The following is a 25291-nucleotide window of genomic DNA, read 5'->3' as shown; positions in this document are numbered from 1 at the left end:
AGGGCGATGTCTGACGCATCGCTCTCTACCTGGAAGGGGATAGTTTCGTCCACCGCGCGCATAGCGGCCTTGATGATATCGGCCTTGATGCGGTTGAAGGCCAATCGAGCCTCAGCCGAGAGGGGAAATGTGGTGGTCTTTATGAGTGGGCGGGCTTTGTCCACATATTTGGGGACCCACTGACGTAGTAGAAGAGCCCCAAGCACCGTTTGAGGACCTTGAGGCTGCGGGGGAGGGGAAGTTCCTTTTGGCGGCGCATGCAGTCGGGGTCGGGACCTAGGACCCCATTTCAATGACATAGCCGAGGATGGCTAGCATTTTTCCTCATTATAGGTCAGGTTAAGGGCTCGGACCGTCTGGAGGAACTTTTCGAGGTTTGCGTCATGGTCCTGCTGGTCATGGCCGCAGATGGTGACATTGTCCAAGTACGGGTATGTAGCCTGCAAACCGTACTGGTCATCCATTTGGTCCATCGCCCTTTGAAAGACGGAGACCCCATTTGTGACGCCGAAGGGGACTCTGAGGAAGTGGAAGAGCCGGCCGGCTGCTTCGAAGGCAGTATAGGGGGGGTCTTTTGGTTGGATGGGGAGCTAGCGGTAGGCGGATTTGAGGTCGACCGTGGAAAATACTTGCTATTGGGCGATCCGATTTACCATTTCCGCGATGCGAGGAAGGGGTATGCATCAACCTTCGTGAATCGGTTTATGGTCTGGCTATAATCCACGACCATCCGCTTCTTATCCCCGGATCGGACTACCACCACTTGTGCTCTCCAAGGGCTGTTGCTAGCCTCGATAACCCCCTCTCCCAGTAAACGCTGGACCTCTAACTTGATAAAAGTCATGTCTTGGGCACTGTACCGCCGGCTCCTGGTGGCGACGGGCTTACAGTCGGGAGTGAGGTTCACGAATAGCGAGGGGGGTGTGACTTTCAGTGTCGCAAGGCTGCATACCGTGAGGGGGGGCAAGGGTCCGCCGAACTTCAGTGTCAGGATTCGGTGGCTGCACTGGAAAACCAGTCCGAGCAGTAGGGGGGCACAGAGGTGGGGAAGGATATAAAATTTGAAACGGATGTACTTGGCGCCCTTGATCGAGAGATCCGCTACACAGTACCCCTTGATTTGTACCGAGTGGGACCCGGATGCGAGGGCTATGGTTTGGGACGTGGGATGGGTGCACAAGGTGCAGCGCCTTACCGTTTCAGGATGGATAAAGCTCTCCGTGCTCCTGGCGTCGAAGAGGCATGCAGTGTTGCGCCCGTTGACTTGGACCTTCATCATCAAACTTTGCAGATGTTTTGGCCGAGTTTGGTCGAGGGTGATCGCTCCCACTCACGGGTAGTCCGAGTCCTCAGCTGAGTCGGACTCGTAAAATGGCCGCCGCCAGCGGTTGCACGTGTCGGGTCGATAAGATGGCCGCCGACAAGATGGCCGCTCCCATGATTCGCACGAGGCTGATGACGCGTCAGAAGGGGGGGTGTTGGGTCGGTGCACAGCCGCATTGCGGGGTCTGCGGGCCTGAAAGCCTGATTTTCGGGCCAGCTGTTCTTTGTTCTTCGGGCCCTTGGGTCTGACCAGGCAGACCCTCGCAAAATCCCCCTTCTTCCCGCAGTCGCTGCAGATCGCGGAGCGGGATGGGCAACGTGGGCATGGGTGCTGGCCCTGCCTGCAGAAGTAGCATGGTGTGCCGCCATGATGAGCGGGTCACCGTGCAGCGCAGGCCCGTAACGTGGCTGAGTCTGAGGAAGTCCGAGGGGGGCTCGCAGAGTCCGTGGGGTACGTACCCAAATTATATCGGGCCACCTCCAGCGAGGAGGCGAGCGTTAGCGTGTCCTGGAGATCTTTGCCCCGTTTTCGAGCAGCCGCTGCCGGATGTAGGTCGAGCGGATGCCAGACACGAAAGCGTCTCTGATGTGCAGGTTCATATGGACTTCCCCTGTCACATCCTGGTGGTCACAGTCCCTGGCAAGCGCGGTGAGTTTTTCGACGAATTCGCCTAGCGATTCCCCCGAGCGCTGCCGGCAGGTAGAGAGCAGATGCCTGGCGTGCACCTCGTTGATGGGTTTGACGACCCGCTTGCGGAGTAGCTCGACCGCCTCTTCATAAGTCGTCGCCTTTTCGAGCGTGGCGGAGATTCTGTGACTCACCCGGGCGTGGCCCCAGCCGAGCAGCAGGGGGGCAAGTGAAAAACACATTCCCGTTTTATGTGAACTGCATATTTAAAAATGCAGTCCTCAGATCTGAATGTTAATTTTAGTAAATTTGGACCCAAGTTTAGCCACCATTTTCTTTACAGCAAATGACATTGATTAGAAAGGCAGAGTAGTGTTTATGTTACTGGACATGTAGTCTAAAGGATTTGGCTAATTATCTAGAGGCATGAGTTCCAGTCTCATCACAAAAGCTGGACAATTTAAATTATTCTGGACTAAAAAGCTTCTATCAGTAAAGTTGACCATGTAACTACTGGATTGTTATTGTCCTTACCTGGTCTGGCCTATATGTGACTCGACCCACAGCAATGTGGTCAGTCCTTAACTTCCTTCTGAAATGCCTAGCAAGTCACTCAATTGCGTTCAAGGATGCAGTTCACCACCAGATTTGACAAGCAGCTTAGATCCTCAAATTGTAGCGATGTTGGACACTTTCCCTGTCCCCTCGCCTTCCCTCAGCAGCCACGGCGCCTGTTTCATGATTTTTGAAAGCCCAAGTGAGCCTCACCGTCGGGAATTCGAGCAATTGGAGGCAGAGAATCGCGGAGGCCCCGGAGAATACCGGGAATACCGGGTCGGTAATGATATGCCAATGGCGTTTACTGTACGTGTATTCTGGAACGCATTGACGCCTCTGTGGAGGCAACCGAGAATTGCGATTTGGGGTGAAATCGGCGGCGACCGCAATTTCGGCATCAGAACCGATTCTCCACCCAATCGCTTTTTGCGATTCCAGCGTCGGCTGACAGAGCATCCCGCCCACGGATTTTGCTACAAAATAGGAGTTACCTGATGAAATTTGTCACCATCACTGAAAGACTATTGAATCATTCAAAGGCATGGGTACAAATTGGTACGAAGTAAGCCCAGCACTGCAGGGACGGGGGCGACAATGGCACAGTGGTAGTGTCACTGGACCAGTAATCCAGAAGACCAGGCCAATCCTTCGAGGACTCCGTCACCTCGAAAACGGTGTCAATGCATTTCACTCTGTACGTACAGTAGACACCGTTTGCATATCATTAGCGGGTCTAACCCGGTATTCTCCGGGGCCTCCATGGCGTAGTTCACTTGAGCTTTTAAAAACCGTGAAAATGGCATGGCAGTTGCTGAGGGAGAGAGAGGGGGTGTGGAAAGTGTCCAACATGGCCATAGTTTGCTGGCAATTGTGCTGCTGGCCGGGTGGCCTCTGACAGAGCCGGGGGGGGGGGGGGGGGAGGGGGGGGTGGCCAGGAGGTGGGCTGTGGGGTCGGGATGGGTGGACACAGAGCACCATTGCCGCAGCCAGCAAAGCAGCCATGCATCTGCGCACACCGCTAACAGCCCACTTTGAATTTAGTGCCACAGGTCATATAGGTTTCCCCCCCAGGACACGCCCCCCTGCGTGCCCTCTGGCCTCAGCCGACGCATCAGCTGTACGGGCATGCTCCAGCACAACCATTGCCATTTGTTGGCTGTGATGTGTGCGTCTGGGGAGTGTAATGTCTATGTGCAGCTGCATCTTGTCAGCCTCCTGAGTGTCAATCATGGATCCGGCGAATCCCGCACCGTTTTTTATTGGAATGGATTGTGTTCCACATTGTGCTCGCCCCTCCACGGTAACGGAATCGGTCAGGTTCGGCCCCGGTGCTAGCCCCTCCACGGTAACGGAATCGGTCAGGTGCGGCCCCGGTGCTAGCCCCTCAACGGTAGCGGAATCGGTCAGGTGCAGCCCCGGTGCTAGCCCCTCCACGGCAACGGAATCGGTCAGGTGCGGCCCCGGTGCTAGCCCCTCCACGGTAACGGAATCGGTCAGGTGCGGCCCCGGTGCTAGCCCCTCAACGGTAGCGGAATCGGTCAGGTGCAGCCCCGGTGCTAGCCCCTCCACGGTAACGGAATCGGTCAGGTGCGGCCCCGGTGCTAGCCCCTCCACGGTAACGGAATCGGTCAGGTGCGGCCCCGGTGCTAGCCCCTCCACGGTAACGGAATCGGTCAGGTGCGGCCCCGGTGCTAGCCCCTCCACGGTAACGGAATCGGTCAGGTGCGGCCCCGGTGCTAGCCCCTCCACGGTACGGAATCGGTCAGGTGCGGCCCCGGTGCTAGCCCCTCCACGGCAACGGAATCGGTCAGGTGCGGCCCCGGTGCTAGCCCCTCCACGGTAACGGAATCGGTCAGGTGCGGTGCCGGTGCCAGCCCCTCCACGGTAACGGAATCGGTCAGGTGCAGCCCCGGCGCTAGCCCCTCCACGGTAACGGAATCGGTCAGGTGCAGCCCCGGCGCTAGCCCCTCAACGGTAACGGAATCGGTCAGGTGCGGTGCTGGTGCCGGCCCCTCCACGGTAACGGAATCGGTCAGGTGCGGTGTCGGTGCTAGCCTCTCAACGGTAGCGGAATCGGTCAGGTGCAGCCCCGGCGCTAGCCCCTCCACGGTAACGGAATCGGTCAGGTGCAGCCCCGGCGCTAGCCCCTCCACGGTAACGGAATCGGTCAGGTGCAGCCCCGGCGCTAGCCCCTCCACGGTAACGGAATCGGTCAGGTGCAGCCCCGGCGCTAGCCCCTCAACGGTAGCGGAATCGGTCAGGTGCAGCCCCGGTGCTAGCCCCTCCACGGTAACGGAATCGGTCAGGTGCGGCCCCGGTGCTAGCCCCTCCACGGTAACGGAATCGGTCAGGTGCGGTGCCGGTGCCAGCCCCTCCACGGTAACGGAATCGGTCAGGTGCAGCCCCGGCGCTAGCCCCTCCACGGTAACGGAATCGGTCAGGTGCAGCCCCGGCGCTAGCCCCTCAACGGTAACTGAATCGGTCAGGTGCGGTGCTGGTGCCGGCCCCTCCACGGTAACGGAATCGGTCAGGTGCGGTGCCGGTGCTAGCCCCTCAACGGTAGCGGAATCGGTCAGGTGCAGCCCCGGCGCTAGCCCCTCCACGGTAACGGAATCGGTCAGGTGCAGCCCCGGCGCTAGCCCCTCCACGGTAACGGAATCGGTCAGGTGCAGCCCCGGCGCTAGCCCCTCCACGGTAACGGAATCGGTCAGGTGCAGCCCCGGCGCTAGCCCCTCAACGGTAACGGAATCGGTCAGGTGCAGCCCCGGCGCTAGCCCCTCAACGGTAGCGGAATCGGTCAGGTGCGGTGCCGGTGCCGGCCCCTCCACGGTAACGGAATCGATCAGGTGCAGCCCCGGCGCTAGCCCCTCCACGGTAAGGAATCGGTCAGGTGCAGCCCCGGCGCTAGCCTCTCAACGGTAGCGGAATCGGTCAGGTGCGGCCCCGGCGCTAGCCTCTCAACGGTAGCGGAATCGGTCAGGTGCAGCCCCGGCGCTAGCCTCTCAACGGTAGCGGAATCGGTCAGGTGCGGTGCCGGTTTTTCTGTCGTAAAAGTCCAGGAATCTGCGTTGGCGCCAACACTTAGGGCTGGATTCTCCGATTTTGAGGCTATGTCTGGAGCATGTGTCCAGTCTTACGACCAAAATTTCGGCACCACCCCCGCACCGATGCTCCGCCCAGTGGGAGGCTAGCAGCCGCGCTACATAAAGTCCCGGCTTTACCTGCAGATACGGACGGAGAATTGCCGGGTCCGTGGCCGTGCATGAGCACAGCGGTGTCTTGCAGCGGTCGCGCTGTGCAACATGGCGCCAGTCCCACGCAGAACCAACCTGCCAGATAGTGCCCTCCTGTAGCCCCCCCCTCCCTGTAGCCCCCTCGCCACGGCCGGACCACCCCCCACAAGTCCTCCCAGCTCCCGTGAAAGCCCCCCTGGCCAGCGGAACAGTTTTCCCCCCCAACCGTGGCAGCGCTGAACACAGTCCGCAGCCACCACGCGAGGCCCCCGAAAGTTGTGAGTATATGCGCCCCATGCCGTCGGGAAGTCGGCTCATCGGGGGCGGAGCATCGGGGAAGTCGGCTCATCGGGGGCGGAGCATCGGGGAAGTCGGCTCATCGGGGGCGGAGCATCGGGGAAGTCGGCTCATCGGGGGCGGAGCATCGGGGAAGGGCCTCAGGCGATGTTCTGAGACCGTCCCAATGGTGTGCATCGTAATCAGCGATGATACCGTTTTTGAGAGGGCGGAGCATCCGAAAACAGCGCCGCCCCCGATTTTAGTGTAAAGCGGATTCTCCGGCCAATCACCGAAAGTGATTTCGGCATCGGCAATTGGAGAATCCAGCCCCAAGTCTCCGAAACAGAGAATCTCACTCTATGTTCTCCCGCTGGAGCTGAATTGCACCCGATTTGTGTTCACGCTGGGAGCGCAAATCAGAAAGCAATTCCCAATCCTTTGCCATTCAAATGTTTGCATGCTCAAGATTGCGAGGGATCTCTATCAAACAGAATTAAGTGCTTTCTGTTAGTTTCACTGCTGACTTCTTCAAAGTCACGCAAGCATGAAGGAAGATAAATGGAAAGCACTTAACTCTATTTGATGTGGCCCAGGAGCTGTTAATCAAAACTTGATATTTATAAACAAAGCGTTATTTTCACAGCTGACCACTTCAAAGTCACTCAAGCAGAAAGGGAGATGAATGGAACAAGTTGACACCTGGGGGTGTGTGGAAGCTGCAAATCAGTCTAGTAAAATCAATATCAAAGTGAAATGAATGAATGGTTTGCAGATTAAAGATCTGAGGGGGTTTAAATCCAGCTGACTGTTTTTCTCGTTCCAGGAATTGACAGGTGCTGCTTCCTTTGCCTGAACCAGCAGGGGCATTTGCCAGGTGAGTTTTAAAGTTGTAATTTTTTTTCGCTGCCTCTGTCGGGACTGCTCTCTAGCTTCCAGGCGGGGGTCTGCCATCCGGGGCTTCCAGACAGGGATCTCTCTTCCAGGGGGCTTCCAGGCAGGGGTCTCTCTTCTGGAGGGGTCCAAATACTTAGGAGTCTCAGTGGGGTCTTTTTAATTAGCGAGTCTCTGGTGGGAGGGCGGTGGGCCGGGTCTGGTGGGCAGGCATGTATGGCATTGTGAGGGGGAGGATGGCCCTCCAATGGACTTTGGGGCAACTCTCTCAAAGAGTAACCTCCTTGGCCCACCCCATGGTCCATCACATCAGGTACACGCTTGTCAAGACTTGTATCAATTTTCGCCCAGACAATTCCCGGCCCAGAGGACTGGAGAATCAAGAGGTCATGGAAGATATGGTACCGGCCCATTAATAGGATGCAAATGGGTCTGAATGATCCATTTATATCCTCCCGCTGGAGCGGGACTCAAACCTCGATCCTGACGGCAAGGGGGATCTGGAGCATCAGCGGCAGCGATCCCGTTTTCTCCCCAACCCTGGATTCTCCGCCGCAATGGGAACTCCGCTCTGGTGGCTTGGAAATCCAGCCCAGCATCTGTGTAGAAGAAATTTCTAGCTGCGTTTGCTGCCAATGTTGTGCATGCAAAGTTCTATTACGGGATTCTCCATCAGGTGGATCCTCCTCTTCGCCGGCAGCGCACCACGCCCGCGAGTTTCCTGATGGTGTGGGATGGCCACAATGGGAAATCCCATTGACCGTCTGCGGGAACGGAGAATCCCGCTGCCGGCGGGGGCTCGTCGTGACTGAAAATAGGGCTCGTGGGATGAAAAATCCCGCCCCTAGTGTTGCATTCAGTTAAATTGTGAATGGCAGTGTAAGCTGTGCCCCAATGTGTACAGGTTTTTGTAACAGTGGAAGAACATTTTCTAAAAGGGGAACAAAAATCAGTGGAGCCCAATTCGCTGCCACTGCCTCCTTAGAGACATAAAAATAAAATGATTTTGATAAAATGTAACTTTAGAAAAATGGATGTTGAGTTATGTTAGCCAGAGATTTAAAACTTGTGTGAAGCAACAAAATAAAGTGGCTATAATTGGTGCTGCACCCTGATTCGTGGGACTGTAGGTAGAAAGCAATCTGGTACACTTGAAGTTTCGGGAATAATGTGTTAGGAGACTATTAGAACCCAGCGGAGTGGCATCATTGAATTTCTGTGCATGCATGGGCCAGTGTACATCTTATCAAAGTGAACATTTTATCAAAGTGTTTTGAGGATCAAGGAAGATTATAAGATGGTGAAACTTACATTTCCATTGACACAGGAGCACAGTGATTGCAACAAAGCAGATTAAAACTGAAACATGAAAAGCCAACGAGATTGGAGAAATCAGGGTGTGAGCAAACACTTCTGGTACCTAAAGCAGAGAAATAGAATCAGAGAACAGGAACTTTCTTTGAAATATGAAAAACAGTATACATTTAAGAATGTTATCTTTAAAATCCCTATGGAACAAAGCGATATTCATTCACCATTAAACATCACTTGGCCATGTGACCCAACACGGTCCAGAGTTGGGTATTAATCATGAGAGCAAATTAAAGGTGCTTGAGTCTGTATCAGGTGCCGCTCATAGTACGATCATCTCAAATTCAGGATGTTCTGACACCCCTGCCTCGTTTCTACGTGATCAGATTTCTCTCTCTCTGATCACAATCTGTTCCCAAAACATTGCAAGTGGATTTTCAATAAATCCATCTCAGAAAGGTTCGGGAAGGACATCGACCCCGACGTTGTTCCAGTTTCTCAGTCACAAGTTATTAAATATGCAATGAGAATTCACAATAGCATCCCGAGCAGCAACAGCGGGTCAGCTACTCAATTTGAGGTGAGACAGTGGCATAGTGGTAATCATAGATTATCATAGAATTTACAGTGCAGAAGGAGGCCATTCGGCCCATCGAGTCTGCACCGACTCTTGGAAATAGCACCCTACCCAAGGTCAACACCTCTACCCTAGCCCCATAACCCAACACTAAGAGCAATTTTGGACATTAAGGGCAATTTAACATGGCCAATCCACCTAACCTGCACATCTTTGGACTGTAGGAGGAAACCGGAGCACCCGGAGGAAACCCACGCACACACGGGGAGGATGTGCAGACTCCGCACAGACAGTGACCCAAGCCGGAATCGAACCTGGGACCCTGGAACTGTGAAGCAATTATGCTATCCACAATGCTACCGTGCTGCCCCTGGACAATGTCACTGGACAAGTAATCCGGAAGCCCTGACCAATGATCTGGGGGACAAGGGTTCAAATCCCATGATGACAACTGGTGGAATTTAAATTCAATTAATAAATCTGGAATTAAAAGCTAGTCTCCGATGACCATGGAACCATTGTTGATTGTTGTAAAAACTCATCTGGTTCACTAATGCCCATTTAGGGAATGAAATCTGTTGCCGTTAAGTGGTCTGGCCTACATGTGACTCCAGGCCCACAGCAATGTGATTAACTCTTAAATGCTTAGCAACCCACTCAGTTGTGTCCAACCACTACAAAGTCTAAAAGTAATGAAACCATATTGACCATCTGTCATTGACCTAGGCATCAGAAACAACAACGGAAAACCCAGCCCCGTCAACCCTGTAAAGCTTGGGGGCTTGTGCCAAAATTGGGGGAGCTGTCTCACAAACTAGTCAAGTAACAGCATGACACAGACATTGTGTTCACAGAATTACAGACACTGCCATCACCATCCCTGGGTATATCCTGTCCCACTGGCAGGAGAGACACACTAGAGATACAGCGCAGTGGTACAGTCAGAAGGAAGTTGCCCTGGGACATCACTCTGGTCCCATGAAGTCTCATGACATCAGGTCAAACATGGGCAAGGAAACCGCGTGCTGATTACTGTCATAATATCCACTCATGTATATAATGAGATGCAGACAGGCAGCGATTGACACACAGGATAACCAATGAACACACACAACACACAACAACCAGTCACCAGACAGGACACCACCACTATAAAGCACACAGGGCATTAAGACTCTCCCTCTCTCTACAGGACCCAGCTACTGAGATAGTAAGAGTGCACAAGCCAGTGAGCACTATCACCATGAGGTAGAGAGTTAGTCTGGTCAAGCCAGTAGGAGGTTATCAGTTAGATTGATAGAGTGTCAACTCACAGCAGACTATGTACAGCAATCAGGAAGTTCAATAAAACAGTGTTGGACCATCTCCTGTGTCAGAAGCCTGTTTCTAGTTTCATTGCATCCAGTTGCAGTCAACGTTGAACCAACTTACTTAACACATCATGGTACCAGAGTGATATTAATCCTAACAAACCTACCTCGAGTGCATCTGCAATGACCAGCAAGCAGCCATCCAGCGGCATGGAAAGGATCCAGCCTCCTTCGCAACTCCGGATCTCCGGCAACCTCGGCGCCAACTGGAAAGTCTTCAAACAAAAGTTCCTCCTGTATATCGAGGCCTCCGACCTCGAGGCAGCATCGGATGCCAGGAAGATCGCGCTGTTCCTGTCGACTGTGGGGGATCACGTCATCCACATCACATCTATAACTTGCTTATGTTTGCCGATGGCGAAGACAAGACAAAGTTCAAGACAGTTCTGCTGAAATTCGACAGCCATTGCAACATTGAGGTGAATGAGAGCTTTGAATGGTACATCTTCCAACAGAGGCTTCAGGGTAAGGATGAACCTTTTTAGTCCTTCTTGGCCTATCTCCGCATCCTAGCGCAATGTAATTATGACTCGACGACTGATTCCATGATCCGGGATCAGATCGTTTTCGGGGTCCAGTCCGACTCCCTGCAGGAGCAGCTCCTCAAAATCAAACAGATGAGCTTCCAGTTGCGGTGATGCCTAGTTAGGTCGCAAGTTCGGCAGCTCCTGCGGTGAATGGACTTTTGGGCTCTTCGGAGGGGCCCCAACGGCAATTGTTCAAAGGCTTCCAGTGTGGGAAGGTGACAGCAAGGTTCCCTCGACACTCTATGGACTGGACCAGGAGTGGAGCGGTTAAAAAAGTGATCCTGGTGCAGCGGAAAGTGCGAGGGAGGAAAAGCAAGATGGCGGCGGGTGGAGACCAAGCAGCGTGGGCGCAGTGGTCGCAGGAGCAGCAGGAGTTTCTTAAATGCTGCTTTGAGGATCTGAGGACAGAAATGCTGGTGCCAATGAAGGCTGCGATTGAGAAGCTTGTGGGGACCCAGAAGACCCAAGGGGCGGCGATCCGGGAGGTGTGGCAAAAAGCCTCGGAAAACGAGGACGAGATCTTGGGCCTGGCGGTGAAGGTGGAAGCGCACGAGACGCTGCACAAGAGGTGGGCGGAAAAATTCGAGGATCTGGAGAATAGGTCGAGGAGAAAGAATCTTCGGGTTCTGGGTCTCCCTGAAGGAGTGGAGGGGCCCGATGCCGGGGCATATAGCACGATGCTCAATTCGCTGATGGGCGCGGGAGCTTTCCCGAGGCCCCTGGAGCTGGATGGGGCTCATCGGGTCCTGGCAAGGAGACCCAAAGCCAACGAGCCGCCAAGGGCTGCAGTGGTGAGGTTTCACCGCTTTATGGACAGAGAGTATGTCCTGAGATGGGCCAAAAAAGGGCGGAGCAGCAGATGGGAGAACACGGAGATCCGAATTTACCAGGGCTGGAGTGCGGAGGTGGCTAAGAAGAGGGCTGGTTTCAACCGGGCTAAGGCGGTGCTCTATCGGAAGGGGGTGAAGTTCGGGATGCTGCAGGCAGCGCGATTGTGGGTCACGTTCCAAGATTGGCACCACTATTTTGAAACGCCTGATGAGGCATGGAACTTTATACAGACTGAAAGGTTGGACTCAAATTGAGGGTTTATCGTGGGGGGATGTTTACTGTGTTTACTGCATTTGGGGAATGTTCTTTTTGTTTTGAGTGCTGTGTGGGGATGGGTGAATGGATTTGATGTGGGGGCTGTGGGAGAGTGTGGGCATCAGTGTTGGAGGGGCAGGGCCACGCGGAGTGAGAGGGGGGGTGGAGGCCCAGGGATGGGGAGTTGGGGTAAGGCCGCAAAAAGGAGCTGCGCCAGAGGGGCCGGGGCCGGCTCAGGAAAGCGCGGGCTTTTTCCCGTTTTGGGGACGGATGGGGGCGGGGGCGGGGGAAGGGCGGTGCTGGAGAGGAGCGCACACTGGCTGCCAAGGGGTGGGGGGATTCTCACACTGGGGGGGTCGATGGAATGGCGGGAGGCGCCGGGGTCAGCAGGAGTCAGCTGACTTACGGGAGTGTCATGGGGGGAGCAAAATGGCTAGAAGAGGATCTAGCGGGGGGAGGAGGAAAAACTGGGTTGCTGCTGCATTGGCCAAAGGGGAGCTGGAAGTAGGAGAGGTAGTCGGGGCGGGGGTCCGCCACCTGGGGGAATGGAGGGTGCGGGAGGCGCAGGCACGTGGCTGGCCTAGAAAAGGAGATGGCTAGTCGGCGGGGGGGGGGGGGCGGCGAGTAGCCCCCCGATCCGGCTGATAACCTGGAATGTGAGGGGCCTGAACGGGCCGGTCAAGAGGGCCCGGGTGTTCGCACACTGAAAGGGACTGAAGGCAGACGTGGTCATGCTCCAGGAGACACATTTGAAGGTGGCAGATCAGGCTAGGCTGAGAAAGGGATGGGTCGGGCAGGTCTTTCATTCAGGGCTGGATGCAAAGAACAGAGGGATTGCAATACTGGTGGGGAAGCGGGTGATGTTCGAGGCACTGAATATTGTAGTGGATAATGGAGGTCGATATGTGATGGTGAGCGGTAGATGGTGGGTGGTACTGGTGAACGTATATGCCCCGAATTGGGATGATGCCGGATTTATGAAACGCATGCTGGGTCGGATTCCGGATCTGGAGGTAGGAAGCTTGATAATGTGGGGGGACTTCAACACGGTGCTGGACCCAGCATTGGACCGTTCTAGGTTCAGGACGGGTAAGAGGCCGGCTGTGGCCAAGGTGCTCAGGGGGTTTATGGACCAGATGGGGGGAGTGGATCCATGGAGGTTTGCCAGGCCGCTGGCCAGGGAATTTTCCTTTTTCTCCCACGTCCATAAACCTTACTCCCGGATAGATTTTTTCATTTTGAGTAGGGCACTAATCCCGAAAGTGGAGGGAACGGAATATTCGGCCATCGCCATCTCAGACTACGCCCCGCATTGGGTGGAGCTGGAGTTGGGGGAGTAGAGGGACCAGCGCCCGCTGTGGCGCCTTGATGTGGGACTGTTGGCGGATGAGGGGGGGTGCGGGCGGGTGCGGGGGTGTTTTGAAAGATATTTGGAGGCCAACGACAACGGGGAGGTGCAGGTGGGGGTAGTCTGGGAGGCGCTGAAGGCGGTGGTCAGGGGAAAGCTAATCTCCATTAGGGCCCACAGGGAGAAGAGAGAGGGGAGGGAGAGGGAGAGGTTGGTGGGGGAAATATTAAAGGTGGGCAGGAGGTATGCAGAGGCCCCCGAGGAGGGGCTACTCAGGGAGCGACGGAACCTCCAGACGGAGTTCGACCTGTTGATCACAGGGAAAGCGGAGGCACAGTGGAGGAAAGCGCAGGGGGCGATGTATGAGTATGGGGAGAAGGCGAGTCGGATTCTGGCACATCAGCTTCGTAAGAGGGAGGCAGCGAGGGAGATTGGTGGAGTTAAGGATAGAGGGGGGAATACGGTGCAGAGTGCGGTGAGAATAAATTAGGTATTTAGGGACTTCTATGGGGATCTGTGCAGGTCTGAGCCCCAGCGGGGGAGGAGGGGATGCGACGATTCCTAGATCAGCTGAGATTCCCGAGGGTGGAGGAGGAGGAGGTGGCTGGTTTAGGGGCGCCGATTGGGCCGGAGGAGCTGGTTAAAGGATTGGGGAGCATGCAGGCGGGGAAGGCCCCGGGGCCGGATGGGTTCCCGGTTGAATTCTACAGGAAATACGTGGATCTGCTGGGCCCGTTGCTAGTGAGGACTTATAATAAGGCGAGGGAGGGGGGGGGGGGGCCTTGCCCCTGACAATGTCCAGGACGCTGATTTCTTTGATCTTGAAGCGGGACAAGGATTCATTGCAGTGTGGGTCGTATAGACCGATCTCGCTCCTCAATGTTGACGCTCAGTTGCTGGCGAAGGTGCTGGCTACGAGAATTGAGGACTGTGTCCCGGGGGTGATTCATGAGGACCAGGCGGGATCTGTGAAGGGTAGGCAGCTAAGTACAAATGTGCGGAGGCTCCTCAATGTGATTATGATGCCCCCGGTGGAGGAGGGAGCGGAGGTAGTGGCAGCTATGGACGCGGAGAAGGCCTTTGATCGGGTGGAGTGGGAGTATCTTTGGGAAGTGTTGCGGAGGTTTGGGTTCAGGGAGGGGTTCATCAGTTGGGTCAGGCTGCTATATAGAGCCCCAGTGGTGAGTGTGGCTACGAACCGGCGGAGGTCGGAGTACTTTCGGCTGTACCGGGGGACAAGGCAGGGGTGCCCCTTATCCCCCTTGTTGTTTGCACTAGCAATTGAGCCACTGGCCATGGCACTGAGGGAGTCCAGGAAATGGAGGGGACTGATCTGGGTGGGGGGGCGGGGAAGAGGAACACCGGGTGTCATTGTATGCCGACGACCTGTTGTTGTATGTGGCGGATCCTGTGGAGGGGATGGCGGAGGTCATGCGGATCCTTAGGGAGTTTGGGGACTTTTCGGGGTATAAACTTAACGTAGGGAAGAGTGAGCTCTTTGTGGTGTATTCAGGGGACCAGGGAAGGGGGATAGACGAGCTACCGCTGAAGAGGGCGGAAAGGAGCTGTCGGACCTAGGGATCCAAGTAGCTAGGAGTTGGGGGGCCCTGCACAAGCTCAATTTGATGTGGTTGGTGGAGCAGATGGAGGAGGATTTTAAAAGATGGGATATGCTGCCACTCTCACTAGAGGGTAGGGTGCAGCCGGTCAAAATGACGGTCCTCCCGAGGTTTCTCTGTGTGTTCCAGTGCCTTCCCATTATGATCCCCAAGCCCTTTTTCAAACGGGTAAGTAGGAGCATCATGGGTTTTGTGTGGGCGAATAAGACCCCGAGGGTGAAGAGAGTGTTTCAGGAGAGTAGCAAGGACAGGGGGGGGCTGGCGCTGCCAAATTTGTGTGGCTATTATTGGGCAGCCAATGTGGCGATGATCCGTAAGTGGGTAATGGAGGGAGAGTGGGCGGCGTGGAAGAGGCTAGAGATGGCGTCCTGCGTGGGCACGAGCCTGAGGGCGCTGGTGATGGCACCGCTGCCGCTCTCGCCGACAAGGTACACCACGAGTCCAGTGGTGGCAGCAACAGGGGCGAGGTGGGAGCCTCGGTTTGGTCCCCGATTCGGGAGAATCATCGGTTCGTCCCGGGAAGGATGGATGGGGGGTTTTGGAGCTGGCATCGGGCAGGGATTAGAAGAATGGGGGACCTGTTCATCGATGGGACGTTTGCGAGCCTGGGGGCGCTGGAGGAGACGTTTGGGCTACCCCCGGGAAACGCTTTCTGGTACATGCAAGTGAGGGCGTTTGTGAGGTGGCAAGTGAGGGAATTCCCGCTGCTTCCGGCACGTGGGATTCAGGACAGGGTGATTTCGGGTGTATGGGTTGGAGAAGGCAAAGTTTCGGCGATTTACCAGGAGCTGAAGGAAGAGGAGGAGGCCTCGGTGGAGGAGTTAAAGGGCAAGTGGGAGGAGGAGCTTGGGGAGGCGATAGATGAGGGTCTGTGGGCTGATGCCCTGAGTAGAGTTTATTCTTCCTCCTCTTGCGCCAGGCTCAGCCTAATACAGTTCAAAGTTACTCACAGAGCGCATATGACAGGGGAGAGGTTGAGTAGGTTCTTTGGGGTGGAGGACAGATGTGGGAGGTGCTCGGGGAGCCCGGCAAACCACGTCCATATGTTCTGGTCGGCCCGGCGCTGGATGGGTTTTGGAGGGGTTTTGCGAGGACTATGTCCAAGGCGGTGAACGCCCGGGACAAGCCGAGCTGGGGAGTGGCATTATTTGGGGTATCGGACGAGCAGGGAGTGCAGGAGGCGAAAGAGGCTGGTATTCTGGCCTTTGCGTCCCTGGTAGCCCGGCGGAGGATTGTGCTGCTACGGAATGATGCGAAGCCCCCTAGTGTGGAAGCTTGGATCAATGACATGGCAGGGGTCATCAAGCTGGAGAGGATAAAGTTTGCCTTGCGAGGCTCTGTGCAAGAGTTCCTCAGGCGGTGGCAACCGTTCCTAGACTATCTCGCAGAGCGCTAGGAGGAGGTCAGCAGCAGCCACCCAATGGGGGGGGTGGGGGGGTTCTTTCTTTTGGGGTGGCGTTTGGGTGAAGGTAGGGGGGGGGGGTTCCCTATTTGTGTTTTTCAATGTCATATGGGAGGGTTATTGTATATGGGGGAAATCCAATGTATAATTTCTGATTGTTATGTTCTTATTTCTTTCTTTTTGTTGGGGGGGACTTTGTTGAAAATTTGTTGAAAAATTTGAATAATATATATTTTTTTAAAATCAAACAGATGACCCACTCCGTCACCATCGAAACGTGCGTTGTCCATGAGCATGCCAGGAATCAGGGTGGCAGAAACTTCAAAACAGGCCTCCCACGAGGCAGAAAGGGTGCAGGCCACAGCGAAAATGCAAGGCCTGAGCATCGAGGAGACTGGCCGTTTCGCGCACTTTTCTCGGGTCCCCACGCATGCGTGCAACGACCGGGTGGACGATGAGGCCGAAGACCGAGGCGCATGCGCGAACGTCGGCCGACCGCACTGTGCATGCGCGATGGCGCACAGAACGTGCTGACGTGAACGTCATGATGTGTCCGAATTGTGGTTCCGCCCATTTAAAGCGGCAATGTCCAGCCAAAGGTAGGCGATGTCTACAGTGTGGAAAGCCTGGCCACCACGCGGCCTTCTGCAGGTCCGTTCCACCGAACAGCCAGCGATCCCAGCTGCAGCGCAGACGTGTCCGCTGCGTACAACAAGACATGCAGGATTCTGATCCAGACAGCCCAACGGACCCCAATGCTGACTGCCTCGAGTCTCCATATCGGGTGGGCATCATCACCACATGCGAGTGGGTCTCTACCGTGCCTGCCAACCACCTTTCCATCCTCAGTGTGGATCCTGACGCCGAATGGAGTGCCGTCATCACAGTCAACCAGTCTCGCATCCAATGTAAATTGGACACTGGCGCGTCTGCGAACCTCGTATCACAGTCGGACCTCAACAGCATCCGACACCAACCTAGCATTCTTCCACCAGCCTGCCAGCTCCTTGACTATAATGGTAATGCCATAGCTGCCAGTGGGTTGTGTCAGCTAGGTGTCTCTCACAAGGCAATCCAGGCGACGTTGAGATTCAAGATCGTCCGGCCTGACAAGGCATCCCTGCTCGGTGCTCGCGCATGCAAACTCCTAAATCTGGGACAGCGCGTTCATGCCATGTCCTCGACACCGGCGACGGCCTCGCCCAATGCGAATCTCCAGGCTGAGACAGACAACATCCTCACACAATACCACAGTGTGTTTGATGGGATGGGCACGCTCCCATATTGCTACAAGATATTGCTCAAGCCGAATGCCACCCCAGTCATCCATGCACCACGCCAGGTGCCGGCTACTCTCAAGGATCATCTGAAAACGTAGCTACGAGAGCTCCAAGACCAGGGCATCATCTCAAAGGTGACAGAACCCACAGACTGGGTCAGCCCCATGGTCTGCATCAAGAAACCCTTGGCGAACTCCGCATTTGCATTGATCCCAAAGACCTGAATCGCAACATAATGCGAGAGCACTACCTGATCCCGAAGCGTGAAGAATTGACCTGTGAGATGGCTCACGCCAAATTCTTTACCAAGTTGGATGCCTCCCGTGGCTTCTGGCAAATTCAGCTGGACGAGTCCAGTCGGAATCTGTGCACTTTTAACACTCCGTTCGGCAGGTATTGCTCCAACCGCATGCCTTTTGGAGTATTGTGTTCAGTTTTGGTCTCCTTACTTGAGAAAGGACGTACTGGCGCTGGAGGGTGTGCAGAGGAGATTCACTAAATTAATCCCAGAGCTGAAGGGGTTGGATTACGAGGAGAGGTTGAGTAGACTGGGACTGTACTCGTTGGAATTTAGAAGCATGCGGGGGGATCTTATAGAAACATATAAGATTATGAAGGGAATAGATAGGATAGATGCGGGCAGGTTGTTTCCACTGGCGGGTGAAAGCAGAACTAGGGGACATAGCCTCAAAATAAGGGGAAGTAGATTTAGGACTGAGTTTAGGAGGAACTTCTTCACCCAAAGGGTTGTGAATCTATGGAATTCCTTGCCCAGTGAAGCAGTGGAGGCTCCTTCATTAAATGTTTTTAAGATAAAGATAGATAGATTTTTGAAGAATAAAGGGATTCGGGAATGTGGTGTTGGGGCTGGAAAGTGGAGCTGAGTCCACAAAAGATCAGCCATGATCTCATTGAATGGCGGAGCAGGCTCGAGGGGCCAGATGGCCTACTCCTGCTTCTAGTTCTTATGTTCTTAATTCAAGATGGTGAGTGACTTGGAGGGGAAACTCCAGGTGGTGGGGTTCCCAGGTATCTGCTGCTTTTATCCCTCTAGATGGCAGTGGTCATGGGTTTGGAAGGTGCTACCTAAGGAACCTTGGCGAGTTCCTGCAGTGCATGTTGTAAATGGTACACATGGCTGCCACAGTTTGTCGGCAGTGGAGGGATTTTAGATTTCTGGAAGGGGAGCAATTCAGCAGGCTGTTTTGGCCTGGATGGTGTTGAGCTTCTTGAGTGTTGTTGGAACTGCACTCATCCAGGCTAGTGGAGAGTATTCCATTGCGCTCCGGACTTGTGACTTAAAGATGGTGAACAGGCTTTGGGGGGTCAGGAGATGAGTTACCCCCCTAGGATTGTTAGCCTATGGCCTGCCCTGGTAGCCACAGTATTAATATGACAAGACCAGTTCAGTTTCTGATCAATGGTAAACCCCAGGATGTTGATTGTGGGGGATTCAGCGATAGTAATGCCACTGAATGTCAAGGGGTGATAGTTAGATCCTCTCTTGTAGGAGATGGTCATTGCCTGGCACTTGTGTGGCTTGAATGTAACTTGCCACTTGTCAGCCCAAGCCTGGATATTGTCCAGGCCTTGCAGCATTTGGACATGAACTGCTTCATTATCTGAGGAGTCGCAAATGGTGCTGAACATTGTGCAGTCACCCACAAACATCCCCACTTCTGACCTTATGATGAAAGGGAGGTCATTGATGAAGCAGCTGAAGATGGTTGGGCCTAGGACACTACCCTGAGGAACTCCTGAAGTAACGTCCTTGAGCTGAGACGTGTTGCTATATTTACTCACTATAAATATGGCAGTCAATAAGGTTGCCCTTCTTTTGTCTAGATATTGATATTATATTGCTCTCAGAGTCGCCAGGTATCAACTGATACCACCACAAGGTTCAACCGGGTATCGATCAAAGACCCAACAACCAGCTAGTTAGTTCAAGTTCAATAATACTTTATTTACACATGATTAACTTACAAATGCAACATAAACACTACGAACTAAATTACACCTAACACTATAACAACCTGTACTTAACTTCAGGCACTGGGCTTAGGTCAGAGGAACAGTGGCCGTTGTTCGAATCTGGATCTGCTGGGTCTGCAGAAGTAACTGCTGTTCAGCTGGGCTCATCCGTCTGGTAGCGAGCGTTGAACTTTAACTTGCTTCTGGTGGTGCTGCGATTGGAGATGGACGTTGCCAGAGAGCCAGGTCCAAAAGAGATCGAACACATGGCAGCGTCTCTCTTTATCCTTGGGGGTTTTCGCACTCTTTTGCCGGTCCTTAGGTTTGGACCCAATTAATTGGGCAGTACTCGATCACTGCCTTCAATCTGAGCCAATAAAGGGGCGGGTGCCTTGATGGCTGGGCGTGTCCTAAGCAGTCATTGACCCTGTTGTTTACGCTTCCTGAGTACAGGGAGTGGCGCCGAAATGTCTGGGATTGTATCGGTTACCTGAGTATCAGTCCTTTGTCTTACGGAGATGGGCCATTAAATGCTAATCGGTTGGGGGTTTCGATGCTGTCTGGATTCTCTGCTCACGAATATACATTCAGGCTCTGTGCCTGCCTGAATCTTACATTGTCCACATTTCCCTTTAGGCTTTGCGAACGTCCATGTTTCTTATTGTAAGTGGCCATCCCAGATGGCTACAGGTGATTGACCTCCAACCACCACAACCACCTTCCTTTGTGCCAGGTATGATTCCAGCCAGCAGAGTCTGCCTCCTGATTTACATTGACTCCAGTTTAGCTAGGGCTCCTTGATGCCATACTCAGTCAAATACTGCCTTGATGTCAAGGGCAGTCACTCTCACCTCACCTCCAGCATTCAGCTTTTTTGTCCATGTTTGAACCAAGGCTGTAATGAGGTCAGGAGCTGAGTGACCCTGGCGGAACCCAAACTGAGCATCCTGAGCAGGTTATTGCTGAGTAAGTGCTGCTTGATAGCAATGTTGATGACTCCTTCCATCATTTTGCTGATAATGGAGAGTAGACTGATAGGGCGGTAATTGGCTCAGTTGGATTTGTCCTGTTTCTTGTGTACAGGACACACCTGGGCAATTTTCCACATTGCCGGGTAGATGCCAGTGTTGTAGCTGTACTGGAACAGCTTGGCCTGGGTGTGGCAAGTTCTGGAGCACGTCTTTATTACTATTGCCAGAAAATAGTCTGGGCCTATAGCCTTTGCAGTATCCAGGCCTTCAGCCATTTCTTGATATCACGTGGTGTGAATCGTGTTGGCTGAAGACTGACATCTGTGATGCTGAGGACCTCCGGAGGCAACTGGGATGGATCATCCACTCGGCGCTTCTGGCTGAAGATTATGGTGAATGCTTCAGGTTCGTCTTTTGCATATATGCGCTGGGCTTCGCCATCATTGAGGATGGAGATATTTATGGAGCCTCCTCCTCGAGTAAGTTGTTTAATTGTCCACCAACATTCACAGCTGGATGTGGCAGGACTGCAGAGATTTGATGTGTTTGTTGTGCGATCGCTTAGCTCTGTCTATTGCTTGCTGCTTATGCCCACAAAGGTGCACTCTTCATTGTCAGGGGTGGTTGTGGGCTGGAGTCAGGCCAGCCAACCTGGAAATGAGAACGGGAGCAACCACTAGCCTGCTGAATGCTGAGGTGGGCTATATAAAAGGCATGGCTTGGTGCTGGGGGCTTCATCCCAGTGAAAATAAAAACAGAAAGGCCCCTTACCCCCATACACTTCCCACACACCACTCATATCATCTCATGTATCTGCCCACCTCTATGACCCCTCATACAACCCTGCCAAGCTATGGCCAACCCGTAAGGAGGACCTCTTGAACTCACTTTATTAAAGGTCCCCTCATGCAAATTAAGGTTCATGACTCCTCTGAGGGGTCAGGAACCACAACTCTTTACAAATCTGTTCCGACTTTCTGAAAGTTGCGGAGGAGTAGGACATGCCTACCTCAGCAATAGAGTCGGCCAGGTTCAGAGAGCTGGATGTGGGGTTTTGACTAAAAACAGCCTGCAACCTTTATTAATAATAATAATAATAATATTTATTATTGACACACTGCAATGAATAAAGGTACTCCCGAAAACCGGACAGCCTGGGAATGGGGTCAGGAATCCCAGCATCAAGACCTGCCCGCCATATTTAAAGAGCTCCCTAGTCAACCCAATTGGATAAAAATCTAGCCCAAGCTGTTAAAACTGTCACTCCATTTCAATGTGTTTCTCTTTGCGTTTTCTCACCTCGCAGATATGGGCATGTCTTCCAGCTGAGATTTTTCAGAAATTACTGTTTTGCCTTAAGTTATAGGGGACATTTTAAAACATACCCACTTTGTAAAGTTCAACATTCATGACAGAATACATCAAAATATTTTCGGTCAGTTAAATACAGATATTGCTAAGGCTGCAGACATGCTGCCTTGAATGAAATGGGCAGTATGTCTGGCCTTATTTTCTCCATGAACAAAAATGTAGCTGTCGCCCCCGAAAGGTTATATTATTTTCTAATCTGCAGACTGTATTTGTCAAAATTGCTGCCATGCATCTGGTACACACCACAGACACTATGCATCATTGATGGAGTGAACGACTGTTTTAAGGTGGTGGATGGGGTGCCAATTAAGTGGAAGTCAGGTTTCTTCAGTCTTATTGAAGCTGCACAATATTAGCAAGTGGAGAGTATTGCGTCACACTCTTGACTTGTAGCCTCAAACTATGGTTAGTCTTTGGGGTGTCAGAAGATAAGTTACTCATTGCAGATTACCCAATATCTGATCAGCTCCTGTAGCCATAGTGTTTGTGTGGCTCATAGAGTTACATTTCGAATCAATGGTAGCCCCAAGATGTAGTTAGTGAGGGATTCAGCAGTGTCAATCCCACTAAAAGTCAAAGGGACTCTTTCTTGTTGAAGATGGTCAGGTCGTGACCCGACTTTAACGTTGTATGAGGAATGACATTCAAGTATCACTCTTAAATTTCCTTTTCACTCATTGAATGAATAAATAAGTAAAGTCGCCATAGTCCCAGATGTCCATAGGCTGCGTTCCCCTTTGAGGGGGAAAACTGACTGGCAGTGATTTAACCTGAGGATCAATACACCTCAGACAAGGGAGATGGTTGAAAAGGTGGGCCTTCATGAATAAATGGAACCCTCGCTGTTGCCCGCGCTCTGCATCACGACCCAGCTGTCGAGCCAACTGAGCTAAACCAGCTCACTAATTGAAACTGAAGGATTCGGGGTCTAGGTTCCCTCCACTTTGGGCTGCTCAGAACAGAACAGACTCCATCTTGGACATCACATGAGAACAGGCTCAGTTTAGAAAGCTTTCCTCCTTACCTTCCTTTCACACTCCCAGAGAAACTCAGACCATCTGACAATGCTTCTTACATTGAGAACAACATTTGTCTTCAGAAATAAATCATAGATAACAGACATGCGATTCTGCTTGCAATAACAGGAATCACTGTGCCTGCAGATGCTGGTGGGCAGCGGAGGGGGGGGGGGGGGGAAACAGAATCACAGATGTTCATTATATGCTAGCCTATCTTATAAGTGCTACAAAGAAGCAATTACTCTAACCTTATGTTGTGTTTGGTCCTTTGTACTTCACAAAGGAACTCTCCAAACACTATGGTTTGTCCAAACCAAAATCTTTTGTTGAGTCTTGTGTGGTAAGATAGCAATCTGATACAGAGCACGTTATCATGGAGTCTGCTGACTACTTCTCTGGAACTTGCACCTAGCATTGACCATTCACATGTATGTCTTATTTCTCTCTCAATCTTCTTCTGAAGATGGCCGGGTGTGTCTCCCTTTATATTGTAGTCACAGGTCACCAGACCGTAGTCTAGAGACCGCATGGTATGTCTGTACCGCCACCTGCTGGTTGAAGGTTGCACACCTTCCAACTGTGGTATAGCCCATAGGCATTGTGGTAGTCACCACTGTTGTATTATATTGTAAATACTGCACTGCATACGAGGGTATTACCGTAAGGCCCCTGTACTACAGGTACGGTGTACCCCCTCCCACGCATATCTAATATGGTCAATCAGATTGCACAGTACCCCAGTTTACTCATACATCATGCCCATTCACTCCTTTATATCTTTGTGAGGCTACAACCAAGGTAATGACCTTAACCAGGCAGGCCGGTGTGCCCAGCAGCCCACTGACCTGCAGGTTAAGCAGCCGCCTCTCCCACTCGGACAGTGTTTCAACCAGCAGCTGTTGCTCTTGTACCTCCGCCACGCTAGTACTCAGGCTCATGTAACACCACTCACCTTCCCGCTGCTCATTTCCCCTCCAGTGGCAGGTTGTTTCTCCCCCCCTGCTTTCTGCTAATAGGCTCAACCGCATCATGCAAATGCTGTGAACACAGGAGAGAAACAGCCTGCGATTGGAGGAGCAGCGAGCAGCAGGAGGGTGAGTGTTGGCGCAGGAGCCTGAGTGTAAGAGACACTTGCATTTGGGAAATCCTGGAGTTCGAAGAGGGGATGGCAGAAGTCAAAATCAATTCTCATCCTTGAAAATCCACCATTACACAATTAAGAGGAAAGTACCCTTTAGAGACATGTGCCATACCCCCAGTGGTGCATGTACTCCACTTTGGGAACCAGTGCTTTCATCTTAGATAATTAATTGGTAATGCGCAGCTAATTGAAAATATGCAAGGAGCACAATTCCAGTCTAAAATACGTATTTCATGTTGCTACCCTTTTGTTTCAACAGTTAAAATTATCAAGGGTCATAAGGCAGCACAGATTTACGGCGATTGACAAAAACAGCAAAGAAATTAGGAAAAATATTTTGCGCAATGAGGCATGCCAGGAGTATTAAAGGTAAAACGGATGAGTTAAAGGCGACGATGGACATGTGTAATTATGGTATTATAGCTATCACAGAGACATGGTTGAGTGAGGGGCAGGATTGGCAGCTCAACATCCCGGGATATAGACTCTTCAGGCTGTCTTAATATCCACGCATGTATATAATGAAGTGCAGACAGGCAGTGATTGACACACAGGATGACCAGTAAGCACACAGCACAGTGCAGCCAATCATCAGACAGGACACCACCACTATAAAGCCAGAGGGCACTAGGTTTCCCGCTCTCTCGGGACCCAGTCACTGACACAGTCAGAGTCCACGAGCTAGCACAGTGCAAACACCATGCGGTAGCTAGTAAGTCTGGTCAGGCTAGTACAAGGTCTCCAGTCAGTTCAGTATTGTGTCGACCCACAGTTAAATATGTATGTTAATTCTATCGTTCAATAAAACCATGTTGGAGACTTGAAAACGAAGAGGGCAACAACGAGTGTCTGTAATTCTGGAGTCTGGCTGAACTAAGTGCTTGTCTCTGTGAGCCACAGCTCCCCGTGGCTGGGTCAGCAAGAGTGAGTCACCACAACAATGACTCTCCTTTCAGATCACCCACAGCTTTAATTTACATTTAATTGTCCTTTAGAAAGGAATTTCAAAATGTATTTCATTGACGTCACAGAACCAAAGTTTCGAGAATGCTTAGAAACATTTTGTAGCTCAGTTAATCGGAGCCTCGATTTATTTGGTTTTGACCATTACAAATTCACAAATCATGAATTAGTTTACACTTCATTAAGAATGGGCAATTTAAATTGGAGTGCACTTTCCTTTTGTGTCCTGCACAATTTTTTATAATTGTCCCCATGTGGATTTTATTCGTATTGCTTTTTCATCCCGGCGCTTGCTTTTTTTAATCTAAATTATTTTCTTGTGACAACCCGAGAACGTGTTGGGTGTCCAGTGACACCACCTTCGTTGACCCATTTAAGCATTACCGCTCGAAACGGTCCCTGCTCCAACGCTGAAATAAC

General features: G+C 52.5%; 1 protein-coding gene across 1 annotated transcript in view; it reads right to left on the bottom strand.

Annotated features, from left to right (window-relative positions):
- The window catches only part of LOC140427437 (hepatitis A virus cellular receptor 1 homolog), a 66959-nt gene that overhangs the window by 1860 nt on the left and 39808 nt on the right, over positions 1–25291 (bottom strand). Inside the window, exon 4 of the mRNA XM_072512963.1 lies at positions 8224–8332. Within this exon, the coding sequence (XP_072369064.1) occupies positions 8224–8332 (109 nt within the window). The remainder of the gene's footprint in view (positions 1–8223; positions 8333–25291) is intronic.

The sequence above is a fragment of the Scyliorhinus torazame genome, chromosome 7 (genome assembly GCF_047496885.1).
Source record: "Scyliorhinus torazame isolate Kashiwa2021f chromosome 7, sScyTor2.1, whole genome shotgun sequence".
In the NCBI taxonomy this organism is placed as follows: Eukaryota; Metazoa; Chordata; class Chondrichthyes; order Carcharhiniformes; family Scyliorhinidae; genus Scyliorhinus; species Scyliorhinus torazame.
Note: the sequence above shows the minus strand (reverse complement) of the source record. Positions and strands in the feature narration are given on the sequence as shown.